The 20,073-nt window shown below is 42.0% G+C and overlaps 1 protein-coding gene and 12 non-coding genes across 13 annotated transcripts; 3 read left to right on the top strand and 10 right to left on the bottom strand.

Moving 5' to 3' along the window:
* Positions 1 to 8,513: 8,513 nt before the first annotated feature.
* Trnam-cau lies at positions 8,514 to 8,586 on the top strand. The gene has a single exon. It is a non-coding gene; the product is annotated as a tRNA-Met (tRNA).
* A 109-nt stretch (positions 8,587 to 8,695) lies between these two features.
* On the bottom strand, positions 8,696 to 8,767 carry Trnaq-cug. The gene has a single exon. It is a non-coding gene; the product is annotated as a tRNA-Gln (tRNA).
* Positions 8,768 to 8,916: 149 nt separating this feature from the next.
* Trnas-gcu lies at positions 8,917 to 8,998 on the bottom strand. The gene has a single exon. It is a non-coding gene; the product is annotated as a tRNA-Ser (tRNA).
* Positions 8,999 to 9,120: 122 nt separating this feature from the next.
* On the bottom strand, positions 9,121 to 9,193 carry Trnak-uuu. Its single transcript has one exon. It is a non-coding gene; the product is annotated as a tRNA-Lys (tRNA).
* A 3,708-nt stretch (positions 9,194 to 12,901) lies between these two features.
* Positions 12,902 to 13,984, top strand: LOC116936061. Its single transcript, XM_032943272.2, has one exon. It carries the CDS (start codon positions 12,902 to 12,904, stop codon positions 13,982 to 13,984), a length of 1,083 nt encoding a protein of 360 aa, XP_032799163.2.
* Positions 13,985 to 14,582: 598 nt separating this feature from the next.
* Positions 14,583 to 14,664, bottom strand: Trnas-gcu. The gene has a single exon. It is a non-coding gene; the product is annotated as a tRNA-Ser (tRNA).
* Positions 14,665 to 16,014: 1,350 nt separating this feature from the next.
* Trnam-cau lies at positions 16,015 to 16,087 on the top strand. The gene has a single exon. It is a non-coding gene; the product is annotated as a tRNA-Met (tRNA).
* Positions 16,088 to 16,196: 109 nt separating this feature from the next.
* Positions 16,197 to 16,268, bottom strand: Trnaq-cug. Its single transcript has one exon. It is a non-coding gene; the product is annotated as a tRNA-Gln (tRNA).
* A 149-nt stretch (positions 16,269 to 16,417) lies between these two features.
* Positions 16,418 to 16,499, bottom strand: Trnas-gcu. The gene has a single exon. It is a non-coding gene; the product is annotated as a tRNA-Ser (tRNA).
* Positions 16,500 to 16,621: 122 nt separating this feature from the next.
* On the bottom strand, positions 16,622 to 16,694 carry Trnak-uuu. The gene has a single exon. It is a non-coding gene; the product is annotated as a tRNA-Lys (tRNA).
* A 1,558-nt stretch (positions 16,695 to 18,252) lies between these two features.
* Positions 18,253 to 18,334, bottom strand: Trnas-gcu. Its single transcript has one exon. It is a non-coding gene; the product is annotated as a tRNA-Ser (tRNA).
* Positions 18,335 to 18,456: 122 nt separating this feature from the next.
* Trnak-uuu lies at positions 18,457 to 18,529 on the bottom strand. Its single transcript has one exon. It is a non-coding gene; the product is annotated as a tRNA-Lys (tRNA).
* A 1,340-nt stretch (positions 18,530 to 19,869) lies between these two features.
* Trnaq-cug lies at positions 19,870 to 19,941 on the bottom strand. The gene has a single exon. It is a non-coding gene; the product is annotated as a tRNA-Gln (tRNA).
* Positions 19,942 to 20,073: the final 132 nt, after the last annotated feature.

Here is a 20,073-nt window from a genome sequence, read left to right as displayed (position 1 = left end):
AGTCTTCAGACGCTCTCCGAGTTTGGTATGGTCATCCCTTATTGTTATTAGTTAAAAGTGAATAATTGTCTAGAATTTAAGTCATCACTTGTTGTATTCGTTTGTTCTTGTTCCAATACAACTCGTGTGACAATTGGTGGAGATACAGTCCGTTACCCGTGAGTAACGAAATCGTGCTTTAAGTGGCAATTGTTAAGAACGCAGCTCGTTACCAGTAAGTGACGAAGTCGTGCTGCAGTTGTGGTTAGCTGATGCCGACGAAGAAAAACCCACGTCTACCCAGTTGCCCAAGAGACCCCAGCCGACGATTACACCCACTTCAAGAACTGTCAAGCGCTCCCGAAGAGGCTTTACTCACCCCAGACTTATCATTGGAGAGTGGAACTTCCGTTGTTGGTGAAGCCCAAACTCTTGAAGGTACCATTTCAGGAGAGCCCCTAATTGAAGAAGCTGACAGCCAGGGCGAATCAACCGAGGCTGAAGATTTAAACTCGGATCCAGAAACCGAGTTCGTGTTGAGAGCTGCAAGTCCAGTTGTTCCAGTCGGCGGACAACAAGTTATAGTGCCAACAGGGCATATTATGCAGCAGCAAAGACAAGCTATGACAGCTGTCAGAAAATTCATCAGCCCGCCTATATTTCGAGGTGGTCCGGATGAAGATGCGCGCCAATGGATGGAGCGTTATGAGACGATTTCTTCCCACAATGGATGGGGTGATGCTGAAAAACGTAATAATTTCAGCATGTACTTGGATGACACTGCAAGAAACTGGTTCCTGTGCGCAAGAGTCCCGAACGACTGGAACGACGTTGCGGCTCAACCTGCGGCAGGAGGAAACCCTGCCACGCCTGCAGTTACCGGTCTTCGTTCGATGTTTTTAAAAGAGTTTCAACCTGATAAATACGGTCTTTTTCAAGAGACAAGGCTAAGGAGCAAAACACAAGGAATGGATGAACCAACCGTTAGGTACTATTACGAAATCCTCAACCTTTGCAGAATGGTCGATCCAAATATGACGGAAGAACACCGATTGGAACATCTTTTTCGAGGACTTCGACCGGCTCTTCTTAGAAAAATCTATCCGATGAAACCGAAAACATGTGAAGAATTTTTGACACTGGCAAAATCATATACAGAAGCATCGCTCATGTCCGAAGCAAGAGGATGGAGAGACGCAGCAATGGAATCACAGAGACCTCCTGAGCAGTCACCGAACCTTTCCGTCGTCTATCCAGACCAGCAGGCAGAATTTATGAAATCAATGCGCGAATTAATCCAAGAAACCTGTGAGAAATTAATGGCAAAGGAGAAAAACGAGCAAGGAAAAGAAAAAGTATCCTTTAACCCTAAGGGACGTACCATTGATGGTAAACCGAACTGCTTCCATTGCAAGAAGTCCGGACATATCGCCCGGCACTGTTTTAAAAATCCGGAATCTCCAAATTACAAAGCTCCGAAACTGGATGGAGCATCGGCAGCGACACCAACGGCGAACACAGCAGTTAACCTGGCGACTCAAGCTCCTAACGAGCAGGAAGAAAATTACCTATTAAATTTCGATGGAACAAACTTGATTAAAGAATCTGTGTTTTGTGGTGAGGTGAAGGCAACGGCAGTAATTGACACTGGTGCTGCTGTGACAGTGATCTCTCCCGATTTATTGAAGAAAACACAATTCATTCAGCAGCCATGGATGGTTCTGGAATTATCCTCGCAAATGGATCACGAGTAATGCCCCTAGGAGCATCCGAAATTCTCGTGACGCACAAAAACAGATCTGTGAAAGGAAAAGCAATAGTTATGGCAATGTCAGGAATGGAACTGTTAATGGGAAATGATTTCCTCGCACAATTTGGATCGATACGGATTAATTACCAGGCAGAAAAACCTCTTCTCACCATGGGTGATTTTCCACTTGCGGCTATCTCTCTTCCAGCCGAGGAAGAATCTGAAGCCACCGTGTTAGTCTAATGAACGTCAGGAAATTCCTGCGTATTCAATTAAACCAGTGCCAGCAAAAGTGTCGAGCAAAATGGAAGGTGCTTGTGTCTTGAAACCTTCAAATTCGCTTATGGCCACAACAAGTCTGTCTACGGGACACGCCATCATGCAGAATGACCTGGAAAATATTCCCGTAGCAAACCTGTCCCCCAAATCAGTATGGCTGGAAAAAGGTGTAACGCTGGGTACATTAGAAGAATTCCAAGAGGGGGAAAACGCCGAAGAATCTAATGAAGCTTCAGGAGAAGTTACGGTGGAGAAAATGAGTCAAAAAGAAGAAAAATTATTGGATAATTTGAAAAGCAAAATCGGAAAAAACCTGGATGAAAATCAGAAAAGTGAGGTGTTAAAAATCCTTAGAAATTCCATCAGTTGTTTTGCCTTTGATGAAGATGATTTGGGACACTGTACGTTGGTGGAGCATGACATTAACACTGGAGTTAACCCTCCAATTCACCAGCTCCCTTATAAGAGTGCCTGGAATGAACGAGCAGTGATCCAAACACAGGTGGAGGGAATGCTACGACAGGGAATAATTGAACACTCGGACAGCCCTTGGTCTTCGCCTGTAGTCCTAGTGAAGAAGAAAGATGGAACTTGGCGTTTTTGTGTGGATTACCGCAAACTTAATGCGGTTACCGTAAAAGATTCCTATCCACTGCCTCGGATAGCTGATACATTGAGCCGCCTGGAGGGCGCTACAATTTTCTCCAGCATGGATCTTCAAGCCGGATATCATCAGGTTCCAGTTACCAGCAGGGATAGACCGAAGACAGCGTTCATAACGGCGGATGGATTGTATCAGTTCCACGCTCTTCCATTTGGATTGACCAATGCCCCGGGCACCTTTCAGCGGGCAATGGATATTATTTTGGCTGGACTTCGATGGACGACGTGTTTGGTGTACCTAGATGACGTCATCGTCTACTCAGCAACGTTTGAACAACATTTGGAACGACTTCAATCAGTGATGGATTGCCTTGCGAAAGCCAATCTGAAACTGAAATGGTCAAAATGTTCATTTGCCGAGAATAACCTAAAAGTATTAGGACACGTCGTTACCCAGGAAGGTGTTGGCCCGGACCCTGAAAAATTAAAGGCAGTGGAAAAGTTCCCATGCCCGGCAGACGGTCATTCGATAGCAAACAAAATCAAACGAGTGCAAAGTTTTCTAGGATTGTGCTCCTATTATCGACGTCACATCCAAAATTTTGCAGCCATTGCACGCCCGCTCACATCGCTAACAAAGAAAGACATTCCATTCATTTGGGGAGTAGATCAAGTTAAAAGTTTCAACGCTCTAAAAATAGCACTTACATCGGCTCCAGTGCTCGCTCACCCAAACTACGATTTGCCAATGGAAATTCTACCAGATGCCTGTGGTTTTGGAATAGGAGGTGTGTTAGCCCAACGCATCGATGGAGTTGAAAGACCAGTGGCATACGCAAGCCGATTGCTATCTAAATCAGAAACGAATTATTCAATCACGGAAAAGGAGTGTCTTGCATTAGTGTGGTGTCTTACCAAGTTCAGATGTTTTGTGTGGGGCTGCCAAGTGAAAGTGATCACTGATCATCAAGCATTGTGTTGGCTAATGAGCAAACGGGACATCGCTGGACGTCTAGCACGTTGGAGTCTTTCACTGCAGGAGTACGATATAACTATCGTATATCGTAGTGGAAAGGTTCACGACAACGCCGACTGCCTATCACGAAACCCACTTCAGTAGGTGGAAGAAATGGAAGATGACCGTTGCTTTATCGTTGCAGCTGTCGGATCAGAGGCATCGGACATCCTTTCTCTCGAAGACGATGATTCAGTCGTCAGCAAACAGAGAGCTCATCGTTAGTGGAACGAAAAAATCTTGAATCTCCAGGAAGGCAAGAAAAGAGTGAAAAACTTTGTGCTGTGCAACGGAAAACTTTACAAAGAAACGTTTAAGGGTGGAAAAAATTACAGAAGATTATGTGTACCCGCGGATTTTCGGAAAAATTTTGCGAAAAATTTTTTTTCACGATGACATTGGTTCCGGCCATTTAGGCATCAAACGAACTCTCCAGAAAATTGGCAATAGATTCTTTTGGCCCAAAATGAATCTTGACATAACCCGCTACGTTCAGAGTTGCGTGAGCTGTCAAGGAAGAAAAGGAGTTCCAGACCGACCTCCAGGATTCCTGCAATGCATAAAAGTAGAAAGACCTTTTGAGAAATTGGGTATGGATCTGCTAGGTCCATTCCCTTTGTCTCATAAGGGTAACAAAATGATAATTGTTGCAGTGGATTACCTTACTAAGTGGGTCGAATTAAAGGCTATGCCAACCGGCAAAGCAGATGACGTCGCTGAATTCTTCGTTAACCAAATTTTCCTACGCCATGGAGCTCCAGAACAAATCATCACCGATCGAGGAAAATGCTTCGTGGCTGAAATAACCCAAGCGGTGGTCAAGAAGTTACACACCAACCACAAGACGACATCCAGTTATCATCCTCAAACGAACGGGGCTGTGGAAAAAATGAATCATACGTTAGCAGCGATGATTTCTATGTATGTTAGTACAGACCAGCGTGATTGGGACGAGACCCTGCAGTACGTGTGCTTCGCGTACAACACAGCTAGGCAGGAATCCACCGGATACTCCCCATTCTTTCTCCTATATGGACGCGAGCCGAAATTACCAATCGACTTTGAGCTGGGTGCTGATGCAAATCCATTACCGACCGAAGATGACGCCACTTTAGACTACGCTCATCGCCTATTGGTTGAATTATCAACAGCAAGAGAAATAGTGAAAATTAGAATGGAAGAAGTAAAAAATAAACAGAAAGAAAGGTATGACTCACTTCACCGGTAGTTATCCTTCCGAGCAGGAGATTTAGTGCTAGTCTACAAGCCATTCAGAAAAGTGGGAAAATCCGAAAAACTTCTCCATCGATGGTTAGGACCTTTTAAAGTGTTAAGGAAAACCACACCGGTGAATTATGAAGTAATATCAGCAACGGGACGAGGAAAAACGGATATTGTGCACGTCATCCGTATGAAGCCATTTTTCGACATTCCCATAGAGTGGCAACGACCACAAGAGATGCCTCCCAGCAATTCAGAGGAAAACGCTGGAAAAGAACAAAAAGATAAAGAAGCCGAATCAGAAGATGTACCTGTTGTGGCCAATCCCCAAACAGTAGCAGACGACGAGGGAACACTTCCCGCACATCCCACAGCAGACGGCGTTACGGTAGTACCTCCTGTCCCGGCCGGAGAAACGCCGGCAACAAGACCCATCCGTAATAGAAGACCACCGGCTAGGTACCTAACTTGCTTGGTCCCATTCCTGATGCTCCTGGTAACAATTACTAGCCCGCCAATGGCCATGGCCCTTATCCTGCGGGAAAATACAATCTTCAAGGAACATGTAGATGTCGCTTTCAGTGAATCAGCATGGACAATTGTTACGGACCTCGATTTAGGACCGGCCGGAGCAGCAATGGCTTATTTGCAGCAGAAAATTCTCCAACAGCAAGCAGTGGCAGAAAAATGGAGGCTGACTGGATCTCGACCTCAGAAAATAGCAGCAAAAAGGATGTTCAGCAAGTTAAGAAGCTTCACAAAGGACCTGGAAAGCGTGACTGAACAATTAACGACCGTGAAAGAAGCCCTAAACACCAACCCGAGAAACCGACGTAGTCTCATCGATGGAGGCGGGTCAGCTCTAAAGTGGCTTTTTGGTGTTTCAACGCAACAAGACCTAGAAGAATTAAATGGTCAAGTGCAACGGGTTAAGCTAAACCAAAAGGAAATGATACACATTATGGAAAAACAAGCTACCGTGCTGAACGAATCACTGTGGGAATCCAGAGCCAATGCTCAGTTGATCAAGGAACTCCGAGGACAGTTCGCAAACCTGCAAACGGTTACGGCGCAAATTTTAGAATGGAATTCAAAATTGGAAGAACTTGACCTAGACCATTTTGAGTACTTCTTCCAGCTAGATGACACCTTTGAGGCAATGTACCAGATCCTACAATGGTTACACCAACTCGCTGACAGCCTCAATATTGGATTCAGCCTATTAGCAAATGGACATTTAGCACCACAAATCATCGCTCCAGCAAGATTCAATGCAGTTATAAAAAATGTTAACAGACAGTTACCTAGAGGATGGTCCATTTCCAGCGATGAGTTTTGGGTCGCTTATCGAGAAGCCACAGTCACGGTAGCAGCACTGGAACATCAATTCAGAATATTTATCCAAGTTTCTATCTTCGATCACGCTCAACAATACAAACTATTTCAAGTTATAAGCCTGCCAGAAGCTGCAGATAATGGAACGCATAGCGTGAGCTTCAGCAACTTACCCGGCTTTCTTGCAGTGGCCGCCGACCTCGAGACCTTTCTGGAGCTGTCCAAAGATGATGTCCGGGAGTGCAGCAAGATCGGCCGGCCGTTGTGTAAATTCCATACAGGCATCAGCAAAAGGAACGCCCGCAAGTTTTGCGCCATAGCGGTCTTCATGAACGACGTCCCACGAATCAAGACGCAGTGCCGGAAGAAATTTGCAGACTGGCGAGGACCCGAAGCGGTGTACATTGGAGCGAACCAATGGGCATTCTCGGCGACGAAATCACACGATATCGTCTTCTCATGCCCAGCCAATGTCGGACAACCGCCCCTACGAACAGTTAAATTACCAGCAGTTGGAATCTTTGAGGTACCTTTGGGATGTACAGCGAGAACGGAGGACTGGGTATTTCCAGCCAGCATGGAGGGAAATATCGAAGCGCCAAATTTACAAGCTGCGGTTCTACCATTTGTCAATGTCTTCGCCCAGGATCCGACCAGCAACAGCAGTAGGCGGCACATCGTCATCGAGATTCCGCGGGGGAATACAAGCTCCATCGACATAATAAGCGAATTACTCCAACGTAACGACCGCGCCAGGTTGGCAGCGGAAATGACGGGAGAACACATCCATAACATCGTGGCCGAAGTGGACAAACACACTGATGCATCTTTTTCCCGATATCCCTTTGAAATGATAATAGTAATGTTAGTACTAAGTATAGGAATAGTATTTTTGAGTTATAAATCTTACTTACTGAGTGAACGCTTAGCCGCTCACGAACAGCTCGATGTGGTCAGTCTACCACCCGGAGACCGCGGGAGGGAAGAACTAGAGATGCAAAACCTATAAAAAACTCGTCCTTTCAACCTATTAATTGTCTAGGGTATAATTAGCTTACTGCCTAGTAGAAAAAACAAAAGTAGAAAAAGTTCTTTCAAAAAACAAAATGTATTAAAGAGTTCATGTAAAATACCAGGATACACAGAATTAGTTAGCGGCGTCTTCCGACCGCAAGGAATTCAGCGCCTCCAGCGCCCCCAAGCGAGCCTCCAGTCGGGATTCCACGCTAGAGTACAGGATCTCGGGGTAAAAATCCGGACGTCGCGAATGAGGATGGTAAACATCCTCACCCGACTCCATCCACCACAGAAGCCGCGCGTAGTTGTGGGAATAGAGATCACGATAACGGGCGTAGCCAGGATACGTGCTAGATGGGGAGAAAAAGACAATAAACCCCCGGTAGCCCAAAAAATAAAAATTACTTATGAGCGGTAGATAACATAGTTTTTAATTGCAAAATACAAACAAAAAAAAGCATGCAACTTTTTTTTTGTTTGTTTTGACTGCAAAAACGAGACGGTTGCCATGATTTCAGTATTTTTTGCTGCGAGCAAAATTTGGAAAACGGAGAATTCGAGAAAAAAGTCGGGGAAAGGCTAACCTCTGAATTGTTACCTTTCCCCCACCCCGACTTTTTTCTCAAGTTTTCTGTTTTCTATATTTTTTCGCGACATGAAAACTTATTGGAAACCATGGCAACCATTTGAAGCTGTGGGCTTTCGACGGACGGGAAAAATTCCCGAAACAAAGAAGAAGATTTTGCCCATGCACAGACCACTTGGCAACATCTTACTGAAAAAGACGCTTATCGTACAAATTTAGCGAATGACAAAAAGACTTCAATTATGCTTTGAAGCTAACGGCTGGTGGAAGAAAAATTAAACATATTTCATTTGTCAGTTTGTTTAAATTAAATAAAGCCTCTTTTCAAAAAAATTTTTTTTTAATTTTTTCTTAGATTTATTTTCGAAATGCTATAATTTTTTCCGTCTTTTAAAATCGTCTGTCACCAATAAGTTTTCATTTTGCGAGAAAATATGGAAAACGGAAAACTTGAGAAAAAGTCGGGTTGGGGAAAGGTAACAATTCAGAGGTTAGCCTTTCCCCGACTTTTTCTCAATTTCTCCGTTTTCCAAATTTTGCTCGCAGCAAAAAATACTGAAATCATGGCAACCGTCTCGTTTTTGCAGTCAAAACAAACAAAAAAAAAGTTGCATGCTTTTTTTGTTTGTATTTTGCAATTAAAAACTATGCCATCTAGCGCTCATTAGGAATTTTTATTTTTTGGGCTACTGGGGGGGTGCCTCTTTTTTGTGGAAGATACTGTACATGCCTCGATAGCGCAGTAGGCAGCGCGCGAGTCTCATAATCTCGAGGTCGTGAGTTCGAACCTCACTCGGGGCAGTATTAAGTAAACTAACTAAATTTTTTCCACTAACAGTCAATCTCTGTAAGAGCTGGTTGGTTTCTAAATGCTGCATGTAAAACAAGAAATACCACGGTACTATAATAAAGGTTCTACCGAGATTTGAACTCAGATTGTCAGATTCAGAGTCTGAAGTGCTAACCATTACACCATAGAACCACTGCTAACGAATGATCAAACACCATAGAATTACTTATAACAAATGGGGCTTTCTAAATTGAATGCATCAATCAATGTTTTCTCAAGCATGTACACTTGACTATGACAAACATCTTTGGCATCGAATTTGACCTCTAGTTTAAGTTTCCCGACGAAGATGGGATTCGAACCCACGCGTGCAATGCACAATGGATTAGCAGTCCATCACCTTAACCACTCGGTCACCTCGTCTGATTACTTCCACCACGTTGAGGTCTTGAGCCCTAATGCGTTAGCGGATGATTTCAATAAAATACAAATTTAACGAAAACACCGATAATGAGATTTCGCTGGAAAGAAAACTCTTCAAATAGCGCCCGATGAGGGACTTGAACCCTCGACCTCAGGATTAAAAGTCCCGCGCTCTACCAACTGAGCTAACCGGGCTACGTAAGACATGCCTATGTTATTCAATACATTAACACCACGTAGTTTCTTTTATCATGCGACAACAAATTATGAAACCCACATATTTTCAAATAAGTCTTACATTACCTTGATCCAAAATCACGGTATCCATGTCTCGAAAAATGAAAAAGCCCACAGCCGTGCACATCAAAGCAACGGCCTACATTACTGGAAAAAATCAACCAAGACATCCGGGCACAAACTATTCCTAAGCCCCTACCACTGGAAGTCCGCTCAACTGCATCAACACCAAGACGGCGCTTCAGTAGAATAATTACATCCGAGAGGATAAATAAACGATTGGCCCGGAAATTTGCCAAACACGGCTTGGAGAGTAGCTCGGAGGAAGAAGAACTGCTAAAATCACCTGTCTCAGCTTGAAAAAATAAATAAAACTATTTTTTGCTGTTGTGGATTGAGAAAATAAAATCTTTTTCTGTTAAAACAAAAACCCTTAAAACTTTAAGCCAAGATAGACCAGTGGTTAGCTAACGAGACTAGCATCACGAAAGTCTTAGGTTCAAACCTAATAAAATCATTTTTTAAGAAAGAAAGGGGGGAGAAAAAAGAAGAAGAGGAGTGAAAACGAGTCTGAGGTTCAATACTCAGAACGAACAAAATAAATAATAAAATACATATATGTAACCGTGTTCAAAAGTTGGTGAAGTATAGTCTAGACAGACTAGTGGTTAACGAGTCAGGCTAACGACACAAAGGTCCGAGGTTCAAATCCAAGAAAACCCGTTTTCCAGAAATAACAAACAAACAAAAGTCCAAGGTTCAAACCCAGGACAAGACAGGAAAAAGGTGAAATACAGATAGGCCCAAGGTTCAAACCCAGGGCAAGGAAGAACATAGAAATTTAACAAATAGCGAGAAAGAAGAAGGTTAAAACCTAGAGAAAAAACAAAGGAAACGTTCAGACGATTAGATCAATGGGAATAGTACTCGGCTTAAGCACAGAGGGGCTTGGGTTCAATACCGCTAATAATCTGTTCCTTAGGCATTCCCCCGGATCGCCTTCGAAAAATACGCTGACACTACTGTGTTAGGCTTAACGGGGACAAATAAACAAGAAAAAAGACCAAACCTCTTTAAAAAAAAAAAAAAACAAAAACACAAACAAACAAAATGACATCTCAAAGAGTTACAAGAAGCAATCCTGCGATAGAACCAGTTCCTGCAGTCATAGAAGCAGCCCCAGAAATTCAAGATGACTCAGAACTACTGTCGGAAACATCCTCACCAGACAACTCCATGGTCGACAATAGAATTGAACTATTAAGATCACAACTACGACGACTGAACGACGACCTGGTGAGACAAACAATATTAATGCAGCAACTGGAGAAAAGAATAGAAGGAAAAGCAGAGAAGCACGCACTACACGAAATTGTAGAGGGCCAGGTAACTTTGGTAACGGAAAACAGAGCACAAAACGAGACGATCCTAGCAATAGGAGACGAAATAAAGAAAATTAGAGCCGACATCACATGGGATGAAGACAACGTCCCGTATCTAGCAACAATTGTTAGGAATATGCTCAAAGAATACATAGACCGAGGACTCATAAATCCACGACCAGTGGAAGAGGTACCAGATCTAGAAGGGGAAGAAACAGAGATAAGGCAAGAGACAACCCCGCAGAGGGAAGAAAGATCAATAGAAGAACAACAGGCCGAGTTAAGACCGGAACCTGAAACAATAAACCTGGGAAGAGACTCAACGTCTCCAAGACCAGAGATAGCAGAAGAAAGACGTAGTCTACTAGAGGACAGACAACACATTAAACATGAACTGTTAGACAGCCTAAGCTTAGCTAGAACAGACACAGACCGAAAAGAAAAACATCTAAACAGAGCAAAAGCTAGATGGGAAGTACTACAAGAAATACACAAGAAGTTAGCCCCAACCTCCACAGCTGATCAGAAGTCAAAAGACAGAAGGCTAGAAGACCACATAAGAGAAACAATGGAGAAATTAAAAGACACGACAGTCAGAATCGCCAGAACCGCACTCCCGCTCCCGACATTTAACGGAGACATAACAGCCTGGAAAGGTTGGAGACTGATGTGGGCATCCTACGACAAAGACCCACAATTATCAGAAGTTGAGAAATTTCAGTATCTGCGGAATGCACTGAGAGGAAAAGCGGCAGAATGCATCGCCAACATACAATTCGAAGAGAATCAGTACAAAAACGTACTAGACGAATTGGAAAGCAGATTTGGGGATAAAAAGAAGCTAGAAACCCACTACACGGCAGAACTGAAACGAATTTTAGCAAACAAATTGCCCAATACAGCCAGCACGGAGCAGCTGAGGAAGATTCATGACGGAGTAAAGAATTCCAAACTAGCATTCGAGAGTCTGAGAACAGACATTACCATATGCGGAAAATACATCACGACAGATATTTTAGATGCCCTACCAGACTCTCTAACAGAGAGATGGTGGAGAGACAAATGGATTGAAGGCGGAGATCCAGACGTGGACAGCATCCTAAAAGAATTGAGCAAAGAAATAAAACTAAAAGAGATGAAGGAAGGGAAACCACAGCAAACAAGAGATGCAGTAGACCCAAGACAAAACAGACCACTGGGCAGACTAGCACCATGCTGCTTCTGCCAACAGAGCCACTTGCACCATAGATGCACAATGGGGACACCCCAGACTAGACGCGCAATTTGCGAAAGAGATAGAAGATGCCTAAAGTGTCTAGGCAGATCGCATAATGCCGCACAATGCACAACACACATCCCTTGCAGGATGTGCGGAAGCATAGAGCACAGCCCAGCATTATGCCTAGGGAGGGGTAGAACACAAAACTTCCCCAATCTAAACAGATCGCAGTCGCCGCAGAGACCACGAACGGTCACAATCGAGACCAATACAAACATAAATCGGACGGTAGCGCAAGGGCTACCGACCTTTTCAGCGAAAATGTTGGGAAAGGATAAAAAACCAATAGAGATATTGGGATTGATAGACTCCGGAAGCGACAGAACATTTATCAGAAAGGATCTGATAAATAGACTCCACACAGAAGACTCGCATAAAACAGAGCTGAGCATCAATACGTTTGGAAACATACAGCCAAGAACAGAAGAACTAACAACCCACAATGTTTGGGTGATAGCCCCAGATTCAGAAAGAATCCAGATAAAAGCCACAGCAATAACCTACATGTCGAAAGCTACGGAGAAGGTGCAATCGACATTAATAGACGATCTCAAAGCAAACAATGAAGAGATTGCAGACAAAAGACACGTCGACTCAAAATATAACAGACCAGAATTCGACCTGATCATTGGGTGTGACTACTTCTGGAAAATTATGACACACCAGACAAAGCAAGGAAGCGACGGGTCAGTAGCCTGCGCAAGCAAGCTAGGATGGATTATATTCGGAGCCGCAGAACAACAGACAGGAACTTCCGTGCTAACAACCACGGGGAAAAACAACACTAAACCTTTAGTGGATTTCAGAGAGTTCTGGGCACTAGAGCATATGGGGATAACCCAGGAAGAACTGGAAGATCCCGGATTTTTAAAAACATATCAGAATACGATTAAGAGAAATACAGACGGGAGATATTAAATCTTATTCCCGTTTAAAAACAACCGGAGGTCGGTTGAGACGAACAAAAACATAGCCTCAATTAGGCTGACAAACCTTCTCAAGAAGATGACGAAAGAAGAGAAGGTTGAATACCACAAAATATTCGTACAATACGAAAAAGATGGTTACATAGGAGAGGCAGACACTAGCTATGACGGGGTCTGCACCTACCTACCACACAGACCAGTCATTAAAACGGAAGCCAAAACAACGAAAATCAGACCCGTTTTTGACGGTTCCGCACATCAGCAGAATAAGCCAAGTATCAACGACTTGCTAGAAACTGGGCCAAATTTAAATCCGGAAATCCTAGCAGTATTGCTTCGGTTCCGACAGAACAAAATCGCCTGGACAGCGGATATAGCACAAGCATTCCTACAGATAGGAATACAAAAAGAACATGAGCAGCTAATAAGGTTCCTATGGATCGAAGACCCAGATCGGGAGCCGGCCATAATCAAGGAGTACAGATGGAAACGAGTACCCTTTGGACTATCATGTAGCCCCTTCATTTTAAGAGCTGTGATTTTGAAATGCCTAGAAGAACACCAGTCAGCATTTCCAGAATTTACAAAGCAATTGGAACACCAGTTATACGTGGATGACTGGTTGGGGGGAGCTGATAACATCAGCGAAGCTACCCTACTGATAAAGCAAGCGAAAGAAGTGTTCCAGTCAGCCAAGATGGAACTCAGGAAATGGACGACAAACAACAGCGAGTTACAGAAAACCCTAGAACATGTCGTAAAATTCCAACAGGATATCGTCGGGATGGCAAGTACAGAAGCTCCCATAAAGGCATTAGGGGTAACATGGGATCCCTTAACAGACAATTTACAATTCGATCCACAAAGAATGATGGAAAACGCTCAGAGTCTAAACAAAAGACCAACGAAAAGGAAACTATTCAGTCTCGCGCTTAGGGTATTTGACCCACTAGGTCTAATCTCACCAGTAACGTTGGTAGCAAAAATCATTATGCAGAAGATCTGGATGGCGAAAACCGGATGGGATGAATCTCGTTCCGGTGGATTGCTGTTGGTGTTCCACCATTGTTGCTGTTGCTGCTCTCCTGGATCCATCTACGCCTTGTTCCACGCTGTCAACGCCGTCGTTCCTGCAATCAAGATTCAATTAGTAAATTATTAATATTCTCTACTTCTCTTCATCTTTCAGTTATTGTTGCTTGTGTCGCGGCAATAACCGCATTCCTTTTCCGTCCTTTACGGCAAAACTTATTAGATTTAACTTATTTAGATTTCTGAGTCGGCAGTCTCCGACATAAAGATTGAACAAATCTTTAAACTGGGGGGGTGCCTCTTTTTTGTGGAGGATACTGTACATGCCTCGATAGCGCAGTAGGCAGCGCGTGAGTCTCATAATCTCGAGGTCGTGAGTTCGAACCTCACTCGGGGCAGTATTAAGTAAACTAACTAAATTTTTTCCACTAACAGTCAATCTCTGTAAGAGCTGGTTGGTTTCTAAATGCTGCATGTAAAACAAGAAATACCACGGTACTATAATAAAGGTTCTCCCAAGATTTGAACTCAGATTGTCAGAGTCAGAGTCTGAAGTGCTAACCATTACACCATAGAACCACTGCTAACGAATGATCAAATACCATAGAGTTACTTATAACAAATGGGGCTTTCTAAATTGAATGCATCAATCAATGTTTTCTCAAGCATGTACACTTGACTATGACAAACATCTTTGGCATCGAAATTGACCTCTAGTTTGAGTTTCCCGACGAAGATGGGATTCGAACCCACGCGTGCAATGCACAATGGATTAGCAGTCCATCACCTTAACCACTCGGTCACCTCGTCTGATTACTTCCACCACGTTGAGGTCTTGAGCCCTAATGCGTTAGCGGATGATTTCAATAACATACAAATTTAACGAAAACACCGATAATGAGATTTCGCTGGAAAGAAAACTCTTCATATAGCGCCCGATAAGGGACTTGAACCCTCGACCTCAGGATTAAAAGTCCCGCGCTCTACCAACTGAGCTAACCGAGCTACATAATTCATGCCTATGTTATTCAATACATTAACACCACGTAGTTTCTTAGATCATGCGACGACAAATTATGAAACCCACATATTTTCAAATAAGTCTTACATTACCTTGATCCAAAATCACGGTATCCATGTCTCGAAAAATGAAAAAGCCCACAAATTTTCAAATTTTTTTTATCTTGGTCGAAAATAAGGGTGTCCATGTCACGCAAAATGAGGAAACCTTCAAACAAACAAAAAACAAAAAATCTTACATTGCTTTGATTCAAAATAACGGTCATCGTAGCAAACCAGCAAAGATGAAAACAGCGTTTGCTTCTCGGCTCACGGTCACATTGCTGTTTTCCGTCTGCTATTGTGACATTCTGGATACGCCATCTACCGGTAGAATGTCAAGTGCGCTAGTGGCTTGGTTTCTGAGTCCTTCACAAGATGGCCTAACACGGCAGAACACCACCTAAATAACAGGTTTCGTTCAGGGAAAACGCACAGAGTTTAAGCCGTGTTAACAAAATAATTGGACATCAAATACTGAAAGCATATTATTCATTTATTTGTTTCACATGAACTATGGGAGTTTCTACTCTTGGTACAGATCAGAAGATTTTAGTTGCGCGTGCTGACAAATTAAGTTGTTTATTCATTTAGGTAGTAAAGAGTTCACGGTATCATAGGATTGTTTGTCGGCTGGTGGAAGAAAAATTAAACATATTTCATTTGTCAGTTTGTTTAAATTAAATAAATCCTCTTTTCAAAAAAATTTTTTTTTAATTTTTTCTTGGTTTTTTTTTCGAAATGCTATAATTTTATCCGTCTTTTAAAATCGTCTGTCAGCAATAAGTTTTCATTTTGCGAGAAAATATGGAAAACGGAAATCTTGAGAAAAAAGTCGGGTTGGGGGAAAGGTAACAATTCAGAGGTTAGCCTTTCCCCGACTTTTTTCTCAATTTCTCCGTTTTCCAGATTTTGCTCGCAGCAAAAATACTGAAATCATGGCAACCGTCTCGTTTTTGCAGTCAAAACAAACAAAAAAAAGTTGCATGCTTTTTTTGTTTGTATTTTGCAATTAAAAACTATGCCATCTAGCGCTCATTAGGAATTTTTATTTTTGGGCTACTGGGGGGGTGCCTCTTTTTTGTGGAGGATACTGTACATGCCTCGATAGCGCAGTAGGCAGCGCGCGAGTCTCATAATCTCGAGGTCGTGAGTTCGAACCTCACTCGGGGCAGTATTAAGTAAACTAACTAAATTTTTTCCACTAACAGTCAATCTCTGTAAGAGCTGGTTGGTTTCTAAATGCTGCATGTAAAACAAGAAATACCACGGTACTATAATAAAGGTTCTACCGAGATTTGAACTCAGATTGTCAGAGTCAGAGTCTGAAGTGCTAACCATTACACCATAGAACCACTGCTAACGAATGATCAAACATCATAGAATTACTTATAACAAATGGGGCTTTCTTAATTGAATGCATCAATCAATGTTTTCTCAAGCATGTACACTTGACTAAGACAAACATCTTTGGCATCGAAATTGACCTCTAGTTTGAGTTTCCCGACGAAGATGGGATTCGAACCCACGCGTGCAATGCACAATGGATTAGCAGTCCATCACCTTAACCACTCGGTCACCTCGTCTGATTACTTCCACCACGTTGAGGTCTTGAGGCCTAATGCGTTAGCGGATGATTTCAATAACATACAAATTTAACGAAAACACCGATAATGAGATTTCGCTGGAAAGAAAACTCTTCAAATAGCGCCCGATGAGGGACTTGAACCCTCGACCTCAGGATTAAAAGTCCCGCGCTCTACCAACTGAGCTAACCGGGCTACGTAATACATGCCTATGTTATTTAATACATTAACACCACGTAGTTTCTTTGATCATGCGACGACAAATTATGAAACCCACATATTTTCAAATAAGTCTTACATTACCTTGATCCAAAATCACGGTATCCATGTCTCGAAAAATGAAGAAGCCCACAAATTTTCAAATTTTTTTTATCTTGGTCAAAAATAAGGGTGTCCATGTCACGCAAAATGAGGAAAACTTCAAACAAACAAAAAACAAAAAATCTTACATTGCTTTGATTCAAAATAACGGTCATCGTAGTAAACCAGCAAAGATGAAAACAGCGTTTGCTTCTCGGCTCACGGTCACATTGCTGTTTTCCGTCTGCTATTGTGACATTCTGGATACGCCATCTACCGGTAGAATGTCAAGTGCGCTAGTGGCTTGGTTTCTGAGTCCTTCACAAGATGGCCTAACACGGCAGAACACCACCTACCTAACAGGTTTCGTTCAGGGAAAACGCACAGAGTTTAAGCCGTGTTAACAAAATAATTGGACATCAAATACTGAAAGCATATTATTCATTTATTTGTTTCACATGAACTATGGGAGTTTCTACTCTTGGTACAGATCAGAAGATTTTAGTTGCGCGTGCTGACAAATTAAGTTGTTTATTCATTTAGGTAGTAAAGAGTTCACGGTATCATAGGATTGTTTGTCGGCTGGTGGAAGAAAAATTAAACATATTTCATTTGTCAGTTTGTTTAAATTAAATAAATCCTCTTTTCAAAAAAATTTTTTTAATTTTTTCTTGGTTTTTTTCGAAATGCTATAATTTTTTCCGTCTTTTAAAATCGTCTGTCACCAATAAGTTTTTCATTTTGCGAGAAAATATGGAAAACAGAAAACTTGAGAAAAAGTCGGGTTGGGGGAAAGGTAACAATTCAGAGGTTAGCCTTTCCCCGACTTTTTTCTCAATTTCTCCGTTTTCCAAATTTTGCTCGCAGCAAAAAATACTGAAATCATGGCAACCGTCTCGTTTTTGCAGTCAAAACAAACAAAAAAAAAGTTGCATGCTTTTTTTGTTTGTATTTTGCAATTAAAAACTATGCCATCTAGCGCTCATTAGGAATTTTTATTTTTTGGGCTACTGGGGGGGTTGCCTCTTTTTTGTGGAGGATACTGTACATGCCTCGATAGCGCAGTAGGCAGCACGCGAGTCTCATAATCTCGAGGTCGTGAGTTCGAACCTCACTCGGGGCAGTATTAAGTAAACTAACTAAATTTTTTCCACTAACAGTCAATCTCTGTAAGAGCTGGTTGGTTTCTAAATGCTGCATGTAAAACAAGAAATACCACGGTACTATAATAAAGGTTCTACCGAGATTTAAACTCAGATTGTCAGAGTCAGAGTCTGAAGTGCTTACCATTACACCATAGAACCACTGCTAACGAATGATCAAACATCATAGAATTACTTATAACAAATGGGGCTTTCTTAATTGAATGCATCAATCAATGTTTTCTCAAGCATGTACACTTGACTTTGACAAACATCTTTGGCATCGAAATTGACCTCTAGTTTGAGTTTCCCGACGAAGATGGGATTCGAACCCACGCGTGCAATGCACAATGGATTAGCAGTCCATCACCTTAACCACTCGGTCACCTCGTCTGTTTACTTCCACCACGTTGAGGTCTTGAGCCCTAATGCGTTAGCGGATGATTTCAATAACATACAAATTTAACGAAAACACCGATAATGAGATTTCGCTGGAAAGAAAACTCTTCAAATAGCGCCCGATGAGGGACTTGAACCCTCGACCTCAGGATTAAAAGTCCCGCGCTCTACCAACTGAGCTAACCGGGCTACGTAATACATGCCTATGTTATTCAATACATTAACACCCCGTAGTTTCTTTGATCATGCGACGACAAATTATGAAACCCACATATTTTCAAATAAGTCTTACATTACCTTGATCCAAAATCACGGTATCCATGTCTCGAAAAATGAAGAAGCCCACAAATTTTCAAATTTTTTTTATCTTGGTCGAAAATAAGGGTGTCCATGTCACGCAAAATGAGGAAACCTTCAAACAAACAAAAAACAAAAAATCTTACATTGCTTTGATTCAAAATAACGGTCATCGTAGCAAACCAGCAAAGATGAAAACAGCGTTTGCTTCTCGGCTCACGGTCACATTGCTGTTTTCCGTCTGCTATTGTGACATTCTGGATACGCCATCTACCGGTAGAATGTCAAGTGCGCTAGTGGCTTGGTTTCTGAGTCCTTCACAAGATGGCCTAACACGGCAGAACACCACCTACCTAACAGGTTTCGTTCAGGGAAAACGCACAGAGTTTAAGCCGTGTTAACAAAATAATTGGACATCAAATACTGAAAGCATATTATTCATTTATTTGTTTCACATGAACTATGGGAGTTTCTACCCTTGGTACAGATCAGAAGATTTTAGTTGCGCGTGCTGACAAATTAAGTTGTTTATTCATTTAGGTAGTAAAAAGTTCACGGTATCATAGGATTGTTTGTCGGCTGGTGGAAGAAAAATTAAACATATTTCATTTGTCAGTTTGTTTAAATTAAATAAATCCTCTTTTCAAAAAAAAATTTTTTTAATTTTTTCTTGGTTTTTTTTTCGAAATGCTATAATTTTTTCCGTTTTTTAAAATCGTCTGTCACCAATAAGTTTTCATTTTGCGAGAAAATATGGAAAACGGAAAACTTGAGAAAAAAGTCGGGTTGGGGGAAAGGTAATAATTCAGAGGTTAGCCTTTCCCCTACTTTTTTTTCAATTTCTCCGTTTTCCAAATTTTGCTCGCAGCAAAAAATACTGAAATCATGGCAACCGTCTCGTTTTTGCAGTCAAAACAAACAAAAAAAAAGTTGCATGCTTTTTTTGTTTGTATTTTGCAATTAAAAACTATGCCACCTAGCGCTCATTAGGAATTTTTATTTTTTGGGCTACTGGGGGGGTGCCTCTTTTTTGTGGAGGATACTGTACATGCGTCGATAGCGCAGTAGGCAGCGCGCGAGTCTCATAATCTCGAGGTCGTGAGTTCGAACCTCACTCGGGGCAGTATTAAGTAAACTAACTAAATTTTTTCCACTAACAGTCAATCTCTGTAAGAGCTGGTTGGTTTCTAAATGCTGCATGTAAAACAAGAAATACCACGGTACTATAATAATGGTTCTACCGAGATTTGAACTCAGATTGTCAGAGTCAGAGTCTGAAGTGCTAACCATTACACCATAGAACCACTGCTAACGAATGATCAAACATCATAGAATTACTTATAACAAATGGGGCTTTCTTAATTGAATGCATCAATCAATGTTTTCTCAAGCATGTACACTTGACTATGACAAACATCTTTGGCATCTTTTTTTTT

Source organism: Daphnia magna, linkage group LG9 (assembly GCF_020631705.1).
Source record: "Daphnia magna isolate NIES linkage group LG9, ASM2063170v1.1, whole genome shotgun sequence".
In the NCBI taxonomy this organism is placed as follows: Eukaryota; Metazoa; Arthropoda; class Branchiopoda; order Diplostraca; family Daphniidae; genus Daphnia; species Daphnia magna.
The sequence above is the reverse complement of the archived record's forward strand: the minus strand, read 5'-3'. Positions and strand labels throughout refer to the sequence as shown.